This window comes from Parus major, chromosome 4A (assembly GCF_001522545.3).
Source record: "Parus major isolate Abel chromosome 4A, Parus_major1.1, whole genome shotgun sequence".
In the NCBI taxonomy this organism is placed as follows: Eukaryota; Metazoa; Chordata; class Aves; order Passeriformes; family Paridae; genus Parus; species Parus major.
The window spans coordinates 5,422,424-5,435,074 of NC_031772.1; the positions used below are offsets into that span (position 1 = coordinate 5,422,424).

Genomic DNA, 12,651 nt, shown 5'->3' on the forward strand with positions numbered 1-12,651 from the left:
CGGTTGCCGCGGCGACAGGGCGGCCTCCGGGGCGAGGATGCTGCGGCTTGTAGCGGGGTGTGCCCGCGCTGTAGCGGGACGCGCCCGGCTGTAGCTTGGCTGGAGGCCTCTGGAGCGGGGGTGGTTACAGCAGAATGGGTCTGGCTGTACCAGGGGTGGGTGTACTGGGATTGGACCCATGCAGGATGCATCCAGCCGTACCTGGGCTGGGCTCGGCCGGGACTGGCTGTACCAGGTCCTGTATCACCTCATGCCCTCCTGCACTAAAAGGCACCGTCTGCTCCCCTCCCCAGCAAAACACGGAGCCTGCACCGGGCCACCGGGTGCGTTTATTGGTATCAATGTCACAGAGCTGTGCACAGCACGGGCAGGTGACAGCCACGCTGGTGATGCACTCGGCTGGGGCCGTCACACCTGCCCTGTCCTTGTCCTGGCACCCATGGGAACAGGGAGCACCGTGGGGCTTTCCAGGGTGTCAGTTCCAGGAGGAGCTGCAACAGCTCTCACCACCACTAGCAGGGCTTGGAGTAGGTGCCAGGAGCCTGGGGAGGAGGGGGGACATATGGGGAGCGTGAGGGGCTGAGAGGCTGTGCCAGGTGTGGGAGGTGTGGGACAGTGGGGACACTACAGGTGGCTGCGTCCCAAACTGGGGCATGAGGGGCCGGCAGCTTAGCTCTCCTCTTTCTCAGGTTCCTCCTTCTCATCTTCATCATCCTTCTCTCCCTTGAGCTTCTGGCGAGCAAATTCCTCGATGACAATGTCCTCCTCGCTGGAAGGGAGAGCAGAGCACAGTGAGGCCACAGGAGGAGGGGAAATCCCTGGTAAGCCCAAACCCTGCTCCTAATGGGGACAGAGCAGTGGTCATCCTGCCCCTGTCACTCCACTCAGAACACTGCACACAAACCCAGGCCCCACCAAGGACCTGGGCCTGCAGCTTCTGGTGGTTTTTCACACAGTATTTTGCATTTCCAAGGGAAAACAAGGAAAGGAAAACAAAAAGCTGGGTTACCTCCTTGAGAAAGGCGGGCAGTGAGTGACAGCGAGGGAGAGCACAAAGTGAAAAGTAGGGGAGAAAACAATAAAAAAGAGTCAGCAAAAGAGATTCCAAAAGATTGTGAATGTGAAATGATTTGGCAAAACCTACATGGGGCCATGGTGGGTACAGACCAAGAGATTTCCTCTCTGGAATTTAAAATGTTCTCACTGAGCTGGGAAAGGGATGGTGTGAGAGGGATAAGTGTGAAAGCCTGGAGCTACAGCCTGGTTTTCCATGCCCCAAATCCCAGTCCCCACATCATGTTGCAGGGTGTAACCAGACACAAAACCTTTGGCAGGGCCATGGCTGTCAGGAATGGATTTGGCACTGCAGTTTCCCAGAGGGAAGCAGCCCCAGCTGTGGCTTCAGCTGGGATAAGCTGATTTGGGAGGAGAAGAGGCCTCTGGTGCTGGGGAATGTGCAGGGGTACAGGGATGTGACTTCCAGCAGCCCAGGGATCTCTGTACAGGGACCAAGACCATGGAGACATTTTGTCCAGTGATGGCACTTGTGGCTGGATGACACTGCCAGATGCTTCTTAGGGACAAGGTGAGGCCTGGGCTTGCAGCTGCTGTGGCTGCAGCAAGGGGAGCTGTCAAATAAGCCCTGGAAGTTTGCAGAACACATCCCAGTCCCAGGATTTGATCTCTCCTGCTGCCTCTGGGAGTGGCTGCTGTGACACAGGCTCAGGGCTTTGACACCTGGGTGGTTAAATCCAAGGATGTGACCTCGAGCTGGGATGTCACATCCATCTGTGATGGATCTATGTGTTTTGTGTGTTAGAGGGAACATCTCTTTACCTTGGCTTAGCTGTATTCCAGTGTTAAGCACAGGGAGAAAGGGATGGGGAGAGAAAAGATGTGCAGGTTAATACAGAAAGGACATTTCACTGACAGCTCTCCTCAATGCTTGGGGGTATTTTCCTGGAAAGAGGGACAGTGAGGACATCCCCCACCCTGCTTCAGGACACAGCGGGGGTGCAGCACAGCTGGACAGCTGTGCCCATCCCATGGGAAAACTGCTCCCACCCTGCTCCAGGACAGCTGGACAGCTGTGCCCATCCCACAGAGGGCAGAGCAGGTCCCTTGGCACTGGGGCAGCTGCAGCAGAGTTGTTTTCACCAGCTCCCCCCTGAACCAGAAGTTCCTCTTCCCCACTGATTTTCGGCAGCATCCCACACACAACTCACAGTCATCAGGCTTCGGGTGCATGAGGATGACAGGCATCTCCACCCCAACATCACTGGAAGGAAAAGCAGCTCTGTCAAGGATCCTGCCCAGCACAGCCCCACGCTCAGCCCCACAGGCAGCTCCCCTTACCTGGCAGTGAGATCCCCCAGGATGCTGTGGCAGCAGGAGAGAAGGGATAGAAATGAGCCAAGGCAGAGGAGGGGAGGTGTTAGACTGTGCTTTATACTGAGGTGGAAGTTGGTTGATAATAGGGATGGTGGGGTGGGGGTCAAAGAGCAGCCCAGTGACCCCAGGGGAGCAGGGCAGGGAAGAGGGGGCCCATGGTGTGAGTGTCCTCTCATTTCCCTGGGGTACAAAATCCCCCAGCACAGCCTGAGCTGATGATCCCCAATTCCCATGCCCACAGAGCCTCACCCTCCTCGAGACACCACCAGGTTGACCTTCACTTTGTAGGACACCAGGATGCCCAGCACCTCCTTGTCCATGCCAGGTCTCAGGCTAGGAAAAAGGCAGAGGGGGACAGTGAGAGGGCAGTGCTGCCTGCAGACCCCATCCGCTCCCTCCATGGCAGTTCCCAGGGTTTATCTGTGTCCTGCAACATGTGGGACGCACTGGGGTTAAGCAGGAGAAGAAAACAGAAGGGAGGGGAGGGCACTTGGGTGAAGCCACACAGAAGCTTCTGGAGGCCTCTTCCAAGACAAGGCCCAGGCCTGCAGAGGGATCCAGGAGCTTTGGACAACATTGGAACATGGAAGCTACATCTCTCCTATGCTATGGAGATGTGGGTCTGTGACAGTGTCACAAAATCCTTACATTTTCCAGCAGGATGGTGGGCTCAGGGGCCCTTGGTGGGATCCCAGAGCATCCTGAGCAGGGAGAAGTGGAGGAAGGTGCGGTGGGGAGCAGGGGGAGCTCTTACATGGTGGTGGAGGCCAGGTTAGTGTCCTCATGCTTGAGTTTGCCATCGAGAGCGAGGCCTCGCTTCTGGCGGTTAGACGAGAGCAGGGGGGTCACTGAGTACGTTTTGGTGAAGGTGGAATTGGCAGCCACAGTCTCACTGGAAGGGTGGGAGAGAAGAGGTCAGAGCCAGCCCCAGCCTGGGGGTGCTCAACATCACTGCAGGTACCTGTGCAGGGCCAGCCCTTCCCATGCAGCTGCTGGGCCATTTCCTCCTTGCGTTCCCTCCTCTCTTTCCCCTCTATAACCACTTCTTTTTTTCTCCCGCCTTTGCTCCCTCCCTGCTCATTCTCAGTGGGGCAGAGGCTGTGTCTGGCCTCAAAAATGCAAAGTGAGGAGATGAAGAAGCCTGGGGGCAGCTCTGTGCCTTCCCCAGGGACCTTCCCAGCCACATCTGGCTTGTGCTGGTGGGACTTGTCCACAGCCTTTCCTGTCCTCTTCACCTGATTTTTGCTGCTTGGTGTAAAACTGTCACATCCTCTCTCCCCATCACTCTCTCATCCTCCTTCTCTTCCTCATTTCTCTTTCTCCCTCTCAGAAATGCCACATCACCTCCAGCCCCTTGTCCCTTACTTGATCTCCTCGCTGCACACAGTCTTCGTGTATTTATCCAGGGAATACAGGACCACGTCTGTGATCTGATCCACTGGGGACAGACAAGGGGGAGCCGTGTTGGTGACATGGCAGAGGCTCACAGTCCCCATCTCTGGCAGTGATGGCTGCTGGGACATGTCCCTTCTGCCCCTCTCTCACCTGAGATCTTAATTTTTTTCACAACCTTGTTGGTGGTGTTGTTGATGTTGACGGTCACATTGATGGGGTCTCCGTGGTAGTAAATCTGCAATGGGAAAAGGCTCGGTGATGTGACCAGAAATCCTGGTCCCTGTCCCTGGAGGGCACAGTGTCCCTGCTGACCTCCTTGTCCAGGGAAGCTTCGAGGTGCAGAGGTTTGTCTGACATCATGAACTGCCGGGTGGTCTCGGCTCTCGGGGCTGGCCCCGTCTGCGCTGGGGCGAACTGGACCTTGCGGATGATGAGGCGCACGGAGTTCCTGTGGGGACAGAGGTGACACCCCCAGTGTCCCCCACAGCATCAACACAGCCTTCAAGGGATCACAGGGTTCTCTGGGGACGTCTCCAGCCAAAGGGTGAACGTTTCAGCTGGCTCTTAGGATGTGACACAGGGACCACTGCCCCAATTTTGGGTGGAGTTCCCCATCCACGCACAGGCTGACAGGAGGTCCTCAGCCTGACCCCTAAGCTGGTCACCCCAAAAAGATCCTGTGGTTTAGTTTTAGGGCCAAAAAGGGGGGAAAGGGATCCCCTGAAAATACCTCTTGTGAATTTTCTCCTCCAGATTTTCAGCACAAAATCCTTTGACCTCGAAGTCCACACCACAGGCCTGGAGGAAGATAAATGGTCACTGAGCAGGAGGGGCTCAGAGCTGCCTGACCTTTAAGTTCCTTATCTTCCTTCTTTCCCCCACTGCATTCCCAGAGATCCTGGTGCTGACCCTCCCTTCCCACCCCTCACCCATGAGAATCAATTCTCATTTTTAGCACCCCACAACTCAACCCCCTACCACAGAGGACGGTCCAGAGGACACAGGTTGGGGACAGCAGCTCACCTTTCCCACATCATCTGGCCCTGGCTGGAGGGTGATGGAGCAGGGCAGGTTGGTGGCAATCTGGGCAGAGCAGGGAAAGAGAGAAAAAAGGGAATAAAGGGCGTGTTCAGAGCTGAGCCCTGGTGACACCATGGAGCTGCGTGGCTGGGAGGGGCTGAGCACGCCCTACCTCGAAGGTGAAGGGGTAGGCGTTCTCCCCGAGCTTCTTCATCAGCTTCTCCTGCAGAGGAGTGAGGGTTTTGGGGGCCTGGTCTGGCACAGGAGGGTACAGCTGGGTGGTCAGCACGTAGATGTCCTTCCTGAAGGTCAGGCCGATCACGTCGAGGTCATCGCGGCCGTAGCGGAAGGCGCAGGTCAGCGTCACATACACTGAGCCAGGCAGGAGAGGGACAACGGGAAGGGTGGGAGGGAGGGGAGGCACAAGGGGTGAAGAAAGAGGTATGAAAAATGATTTCAAAAGCTCTTCAGCAGAAATGAGACTTCTCAGGACCTCAGCACTAAACATGAACAGGATCCCTCACGTCCTTTGCTGCTGTGGCCCCGACAGACAGTGAGCTGTAGGTGACACGGGGCAGCTTTAACCTGAGCACAGTCCCAGGTTGCTGCTGAGCTTTGAGCTGGTTCCATCCCCTCCCCTCATGCTGTATTTCTGTATCAATACCTTTCCTGTCCTTTAGGTACTCAGGGTCGATCAGGCAGACACCATCTGCAAACAAGCAAAAGAAGGACTGGTGAGCTCAGCTGCCTGGGAAGATGTTTGCTAAAACACAGCTTTTTAAACCCAAATAATCCACTGACTGAGAGGAGCTGCTGCCAAGGAGATGTGATGCCTCCTCCAGCAGTGTGGCTGGATTGTTTTGCAAAGGGACTTTGCCCCTTTCCCCACTATTTTTCCTAAGGATATTTGCAGGGAAACAAGGCATTTGCTCCCCCAGAGCTCTTCCTCCTGCTCTGCCAGCAGCCCCACAACGCTGGGACTGGTCTCCCCAGCTTCTCCTGCCTGTGCTTCCCCCTCAGTGCTGGGCACAGCCCCACTCACCTACAGATTCCACTGAATCCACATTATCCACATAGTCTCTCTTCCCCAGGTAGAGGGAAAGCTGGAAGCAGCACACGGGGAAAAGGAGGAAAGAAGCAAGTTAATGTTTGCCATTGAATTGGCCCAGATTTCGAAGCCCTGAGTTGTGTTGTGGGGTTTGCCACCAGGCTGGACCAGAATCACCCTTAAGGGGTCATATCAGGGTATTTTTTAATTTCTGTTTTGAAAAGCCAGTCCTGCAGTGGCATGGTGGCAGGTCCAGGAATCAATCAGATTTCAAAGAGAAGGCAGACCCAGCCCGGAGGGATCCCAGCACAGCCCAAACCTTGGGCTGGCCACACCAGGGGACAGGGCACAGAGACTCACCTTGCTGTTGGGGCTGGTCTTCTTGAAAACCCTGTGGAGAAAACAGAGATGGATGCTCAGGATCACCTTGGACAGGGCTGGATGGGAGATGATGGGCTGCCCTACAAATGCAGTTCATCACCAAGAGCTACGCCAGGGTGTCCTGCCCCCAGGGAATTCCATGTCCTGCAGATTCAGGGCCAAACCCACCCAGTGTGGCTACCCCAGATGTGCTCCTGAGCTCAGGAGGAGTGAGCACATGGAGGAGTGAGTGGATTTTGTGTCTTAAGGGCAAGTGAGAAGAAACAGCAGAGAGCTCCATGACAGCTCCATGGGAGCTCGCATTCCAGCTCCTGGGAGCAGCAGCTGAGTCAAGCTGGGTTCTCACTTTCCCAGTCTGCTCCTGCGCTGCAGTGCCGTGCTCCATCTCAATTCCAGATAAATAAATCAATAAAGATACTTACTTTGATCCCTCTGCCATTTTAAGTCAGTGCAGGAATCTCCAGGTGGAAATCTGTGGGGTTAAACAGGGAAAGCGCTGGATGAGGTGCTGGGAAAGAGACAACCCCAGCCATGGCCACCATCCAGCATCCTGCACATCCCAACCAACTGCAGAGCCCTCAGGATACGGCACTGCTACTTTTGCAGAGCTCAGGAGCTCCAGGTTTGGCTTTGGGGCGGCACATGGGAGCTGAGCCAGCTCCTTGTTCCCAGCCAAAAAGGTGATGAAGTGGGAGAGAGAAAGGGGGAAAATGAAAATGCTCCAGAAAAGAGTAAGCATGGGGTGATTCCCAATGGAACAGGTTCAAGGCCAGGAAAGGCAAGAAAATGAACAAAAGGCCTTACAGAGTCTCAATTTTAATAGTTTTTCCTGTCTGCTGGAAATTAGCTGTCGCAACTCAGTGGTAGAAATGGGCTTGTCTTGTCACTCACAGGATGATGAGGAAAACACAGGGAGAAAGGTCAAGGGAAACTCAACTGCCCCATGGAAAGAGGGGTCTCAGGGCACAGGGTCCCTCCCTCCCTCCCTATCCCTTTATGCTGGGAGTGGGGCTGGAGCTGCCCAGCCCTGCCCAAGCTCTACTGGCTCGAGCCTGTGTCCAGAAGGAACCTGTAAAGATCCCACTGATCATCAGCTGATTCTCCGGGATATTAAATGGGATGAGCTCAGCCTCTTAGGGATAGACAGCTCTGACATGAGCACAGCTTAAGACCAGGCAGGATTTTAAGCCTCAGGGGCACGTGGACAGGGTTGTCTTTGAACACAGCCTCAGGGATGCTGGGGAGAGAGAGGAAATGGCCATGGGGATGAGGGGATGATTCTCCTCCCCACAGGAAGATGAGTGCCAAGATCAGGATCTTTGAAGCCCTTGGGTGCTGTGAGATGTGAAGTTTGAGAATCCTCTCAGTGTGAGAAGGTGCAAAGGGAGTGGCAGCAGAGTTTGGCTCCCTCCAGATCACAGGAAATGGGGATGAGGCAATGAAAGGTGGAGGGGAGAAGAGCTGAACTCCTGCTCTGCATCTCCCAAGCCCCAAAGAGGAGACTCAGACCCTCTCTGGCTTGGCCCATCTGTCCCATGCCACTATCCAACCCCTCCACCACTGGAATCCTTTGTATCCACATTTTCCCCATTTTTTATCTGCAAACCACCCTCCTTCCAGCCACCACCCAGCACCAGTGTCCCTGCCCTTTTTTCCAAACCCTCAGAACCCTGCAGCCCTGGCAGGGCCCTGGCAGCGCTCACCTGGCAGGTGGATGGACAGACAGACGTTCTCCTCTTCCTCTTCCAGCACGTCCCAGTGCTACCCTGTCACTACGGGCTGCTCCCAGTCCTGCAGCTTCTTATATCCCCCCCGGCTGTCCCTCCCCTGGCATCTGATCTCGCCCACTCAGCCTCGGCAGGGCTGCAGGGGGTGTGTGTCTGTGTGAGTGCTCCAGGGAGAGGGACTTGCGGGAAGAATCCTATTAGTTGATTAATTGGGGAGACGCTTCATGAGTAAGAGTGGGCTATAAATAAATCTCTTGCTGGAGCCCTGGGAAAGCAGCTTAGAGGGATTGGCAAAGTGGGCTTAGGAGCAAGGTGATGGTAATTGAGGTGGAAGCTCTGCTCCTGGTGGAAGGGGTGTAGATTCCCACAGGGTCTCTCTGCTGCTGCTCCCATGGCAAGGGGAGATGGGCTGGGCCTGGGGTTGGATGGAGATGGCAGAGAAGGAGGGACCAGCCTGGAGCTCTCCCTCACCTTCCTGCTGGATAACAGAAGGATGGAGGCACAAGCAGCTTCCTGCATGGCCAACGTGCCCATGTGGTTGGTCACCTAGAAGTGACCTGCCATGGCCCAGGGCACACAGGACACCTTCCTTGTGGGGACACTGCTGTGCAAGATGATGAGGTGAGGGCAGGATTCACCCTCCCTGAACCATGAGGGAAAGAGCAGCCACCCCTAGGGGTGGGACACAGAGCTGCCATTGTCCCCAGCACAGCCTGCTCAGCCCAGCATCATTTCATAACTCCCAGGCTGGCCTCGCCTGACCCAATTAGTGCATCATTAACTCCAGGTTTGCTGCAGCAAAAAGAAGACTGTGGAAAGCCCAAAGTGGCTCTATCTTATGGCTGTCAGGCAAGAAGAATTCCCACTGCAACATTGTCCCAGCCACAGCTGTTGAGTGGGAAACCCTCCTGTGGGAATGGTTGTGGGGCTGGCTCTAGGGATGTGGCACAAGGACAGCCCAGGGCAGCTACAAACTGCTCCAGCAAGGCCCCACTCATCCTCCTCACCCACACCATCACCCAAGACCTTCCTTTGCGGCTGCACTTGGTTCTGACTCAACATCCAGAGCTGAGCTCTGGGATCAGGATACCCCTGGAGGAGCTGTGCCTCCTCCCAGGACCCTGCATCAGCTCAACAACATTTATCACCTGGGTAGCAACTCCTCCCAAACACAGCTCACCTGTTCCCCCACGGCCACTGGGAGCTGCCATGCCCAGCCATGCCCAGCAGCCCCACTGCCAGGGCTTTAGCTGCCAGCACACGTTCCCTGGGGCCAGGACTTGTGATCTCTTTAATTGCACACAGGAGAGCAGCTTAGGCTCCAGATTAACGGGCGCTATTTCTGCCACAGTCAGGGGGACACGTGAACTGTGACCTTCACACTGGCAGGTGAAAGAGGAGGAGGAGGAGGAAAAGGAGGAGGAGGAGGGAGTTGGACACTTGGACACCCTCAGCCTGGCCAGGCCCCCCAGCACTGTGCCCGGGGCACCTAATCCTGAGCTTTGTTTGTGGCTCTTCTTACGGTCTTAATGAGTGCCCTGTGCCTAGGGCCACTCACTGGCTCTGCAGGGTCTGCACAGTGTGGTGAGGCAGAGAGCAGGGCTCATCGTGGGTCCCTCCAGCTCAGCCTAATCCCAGCTGGGTGGGTTCAGCCTTGTTCAAGTTGGAGGGCAGATAATTCCCCTCCCTAAAACAGTGGGGAGATGGACAGAGCCCACATCCCTTCCCATACTCACACTGTGCTCCAGTGCTTGTCCAAGCCAAGCGCCGGGAAAGGAAGCAGAGTTCAAAATAATAGGGAAATGAAAGAAGCCTTCTTCCTTTTTACATCTGTAATGAATGGCCAGAGGTTTCCCTCATCCCACCATCCCTCCAGGTACATGCACTGTGTGAAGCGCTGCTCAGACTTCCAGAGGGGCAGGACACTGGTGGATGTGAGGCTGGTGGAGCATGGTAGGGCCTACCTTCATCCCTGTCTCAGGGACAGTGCCCTGGAGCATCCTGCCCTCCCAGGGAAGGGCCATGGTGCTTCCTGCACCCACGGGCTCTGGGGGGAGCCTTGCTGCAGCCAGAGCCCCCAGCAGTCTGGCCCCTGTGAGCCCACGTTGCCTTCCCGACCTCACCTGTGCCCAGGTGCCAGCAGAGCTCCCAGGTGCTGGCACGGTCCCAGCTCCGCCTCTGGCACTGCACACCACAGCCACCTTACATAAACAGAGCAGGCACTGCTGATTTCCCAAAGCCCCTCAGAGCTCCAGGTCTTCCTCCCCTGATCCGGATTAAGCGGAATGGATGGCATTAATCGGGAGACAGGCACCTCCACGCCTGCCAGGAATTACTGCCGTGCTGTTAAGTAACGGGAGGGAGCAGCACTGGTGGGCCCGGGGCTCCGGCAGGATGGGGGTCTCCAGCCCCACACAAACCTGCCACCCCTGTATCCCCACGGCAGGGGCTGGGCAGAGCAGCACCCGCTGCTGTGTCACCAGAACACCAGCCCAAAATCAGCTGGGTGGCCCAGCCTCTCACCGGCCCGGCCACGGGTTCCTCCCGAGGCTCTGCAGGAGGAAGGCTCGCACGGGGTTTTGGCACATCTCTGCTGGAGGGCCGGGGCACAAGGTGGGGGGAACAGCCCCTCAGTGTTGGCCCAGGGCTGCAGGGATGTGCATTGCTGCCAAAGGTGGGAAACACGCCAGGAGCGTGGCTCAGGACAGCGCTCCATCCTCATCCTCCTCCAGCAGGAATCTGCTTCTCCATCTATCCCCTGAGAAGCCCTGAAGCTGCCAGACACTTGGACAGCAGACGGTGGCTGCTACTCATCTGTAATTAATTGCTGCTAATCACCCTGGCAGCTCGAGCTGTGTGGGCTCGCTGCCTTCCGGCCACGAGGAGCAAAAAAACCTCTGGAGCTGCGGTGCTGTCCGAACCCTGCCTTGCTGAGAGAAGTCTCCCTCCTTCCCGACCCCTTCCCGGGAGTGCCTGAACCCAAATTCCCTCCCGCCGGCAGGCAGGGCACACACAGGTGTGGTGACACGAGTGTCACTGTGCCCGCCCGGTGCCCGCGGCAGCTCCGTCGCTCTGTGCCAAGAGCAGAGCTCGGCCCCAAGGCGGGCAGCAGATCCCCAGGAGCGGGCAGTTCTACCCAAACATATTTCAGGGGCTTTCTGCCATCCTGCACCACTGGCAGCGCCTTCTCGCAGGGTTCTGCTCATCCCGCATTGCCGAGGGGGATGCGGAGGGAACAGGTGGGGGCAGAGCGCTCTGCGGGAGTGTCCCCGCTGTCCCCGCTGTGCCGAGCCCCGGTGGCGGGGCTGGAGGAGGAGCGAGGAGGCGGCTGCCGGGGCTGGGGAGTGCGGGGTGCACGGAAGGAGGAAGAAGAGCGAGCGCGGTGGCAGCACAGCAGCAGCGGGCGGGGGGAGCCGGCCCCAGGGTCGGGAACAGAGGGCATGGCGGTGGGCACTGCGTGACCCCGAGCTGCCGCCCCCATGGGCAGCCTGACCCAGCGGGGCAAGCCCAGCAGCATCACAGCTCCGCTGCGGCTCGGCTGAGCCCCAAAAGCTCAGCTCGCTGCCCACAGCAGCCCACAAGAGCCACGGGAGCCCCGCACGGAGTCTGTGAGGGACGGTGAGTGTGTCGGGTGAGCCCGGACCCCTGAGTGCCACCAGCATGGCCTGTCCTCGCCGTGCACCGCGGCAGGATGGTGGCCCAGGGCCACTTTTCCTGTGACCCCCCGACAGGAGAGATGCGCTCGCTGATCTGTCCCCGTGTTCCCTGCAGGCTGATTATCCGGACCCCCAGCCTCCAGTAGCTGCCCCCCGGTAGTTTTGTCACGCTGCCTGGCCGCAGGGTCCCCCGTCCCCGCCAGCATCACCTCGGTGGCTCCCTGTCACCCGCCGGGACCTGCAGCCAGCACCACGCTCGGGTACCGGGGGCGCGGTGTCCCCACGCCACTCCCTCCTTCACCCACCCCAGCAGCTCCCGTGAGCGCCACAGCCCCTGCTGAGCTGGATGTGCCGCCGGGACGGGGACACGGCTCGGCAGGATGGCGGCAGCAGGGTGGTACCACCGCGACATCAGCCAGGTGGTGGCCGAGGAGCTGCTGGCCAAGGCTGGGCGGGACGGCTCCTTCCTGGTGCGGGACAGCGAGTCCGTGAAGGGAGCGTTTGCCCTGTGCCTCCTGTGAGTCCCTGCCCTGCCTCTGCCTCTCCCCTGCTCCTGTCTCCTGCCCCTTGCCTGCCCCTCTCTGTGCCTCTCCCTGCTCCAGGCACTGCCAAAACCTCATGGAAGAATTCTGCAGGGATGCGAGCGGGGTGAGCGGGGTGGCAGCTCCCTGGCACCAGGATTTGGAGTGATCCCCTGATCAGGGAAGTGGAGGGGTGTCCTTGGGAGCAGGATGAAGGCTGGGCCCACAGCTCTGCCCAGCACCATGGCTGCTGAATGGATAATCCCAAATCCAGGGCCCACTGAGCTGTTTTAGGCTGCCTGCTGGGCTTTGCACATCTCCTATGCTGGGGCTTTGGGGCTACCGTCCCCAACATGGGGCCTCTTGCCATGCCCACACATGGAACCAGGTGTGCAGACCCTGAGAGCACGGCTGCCTGCACCCTTCCTGCTGCCTGCACCTTTCCTGCTGCCTGCACCTTTCCTGCTGCCTGCACCCTTCCTGCTGCCTGCACCCTTCCTGCTGCCTGCACC

General features: G+C 57.8%; 2 protein-coding genes across 3 annotated transcripts in view; one reads left to right on the forward strand and one right to left on the reverse strand.

The window, feature by feature from the left end:
* Nucleotides 1–160: 160 nt before the first annotated feature.
* Nucleotides 161–9,304, reverse strand: ARR3 (arrestin 3). 2 transcript variants are annotated; one of them, XM_015626114.2, is made up of 18 exons: nt 7,939–9,304; nt 6,658–6,707; nt 6,215–6,245; nt 5,849–5,909; nt 5,471–5,515; nt 4,979–5,178; nt 4,810–4,869; nt 4,517–4,584; nt 4,099–4,234; nt 3,937–4,021; nt 3,757–3,829; nt 3,146–3,283; nt 2,641–2,724; nt 2,356–2,379; nt 2,226–2,278; nt 1,837–1,846; nt 1,010–1,012; nt 670–769 (listed from the first exon to the last, which is right to left on the reverse strand). In XM_015626114.2, exons 2-18 carry the CDS (start codon nt 6,672–6,674, stop codon nt 670–672), a joined length of 1,188 nt encoding a protein of 395 aa, XP_015481600.1. In that variant the 5' UTR covers nt 6,675–6,707; nt 7,939–9,304. The 2 variants fall into 2 exon arrangements, with proteins under 2 accessions (XP_033370061.1, XP_015481600.1); XM_033514170.1 differs by lacking the exons at nt 1,010–1,012; nt 1,837–1,846; nt 2,356–2,379 and having other exon boundaries at nt 161–769.
* A 2,007-nt stretch (nt 9,305–11,311) lies between these two features.
* The window catches only part of LOC107203647 (phosphatidylinositol 3,4,5-trisphosphate 5-phosphatase 2-like), a 9,187-nt gene continuing 7,847 nt past the window's right edge, over nt 11,312–12,651 (forward strand). Inside the window, exons 1-2 of the mRNA XM_015625939.2 lie at nt 11,312–11,580; nt 11,734–12,135. Coding sequence (XP_015481425.1) covers nt 11,999–12,135 — 137 coding nt within the window. The 5' untranslated portion in view covers nt 11,312–11,580; nt 11,734–11,998. The remainder of the gene's footprint in view (nt 11,581–11,733; nt 12,136–12,651) is intronic.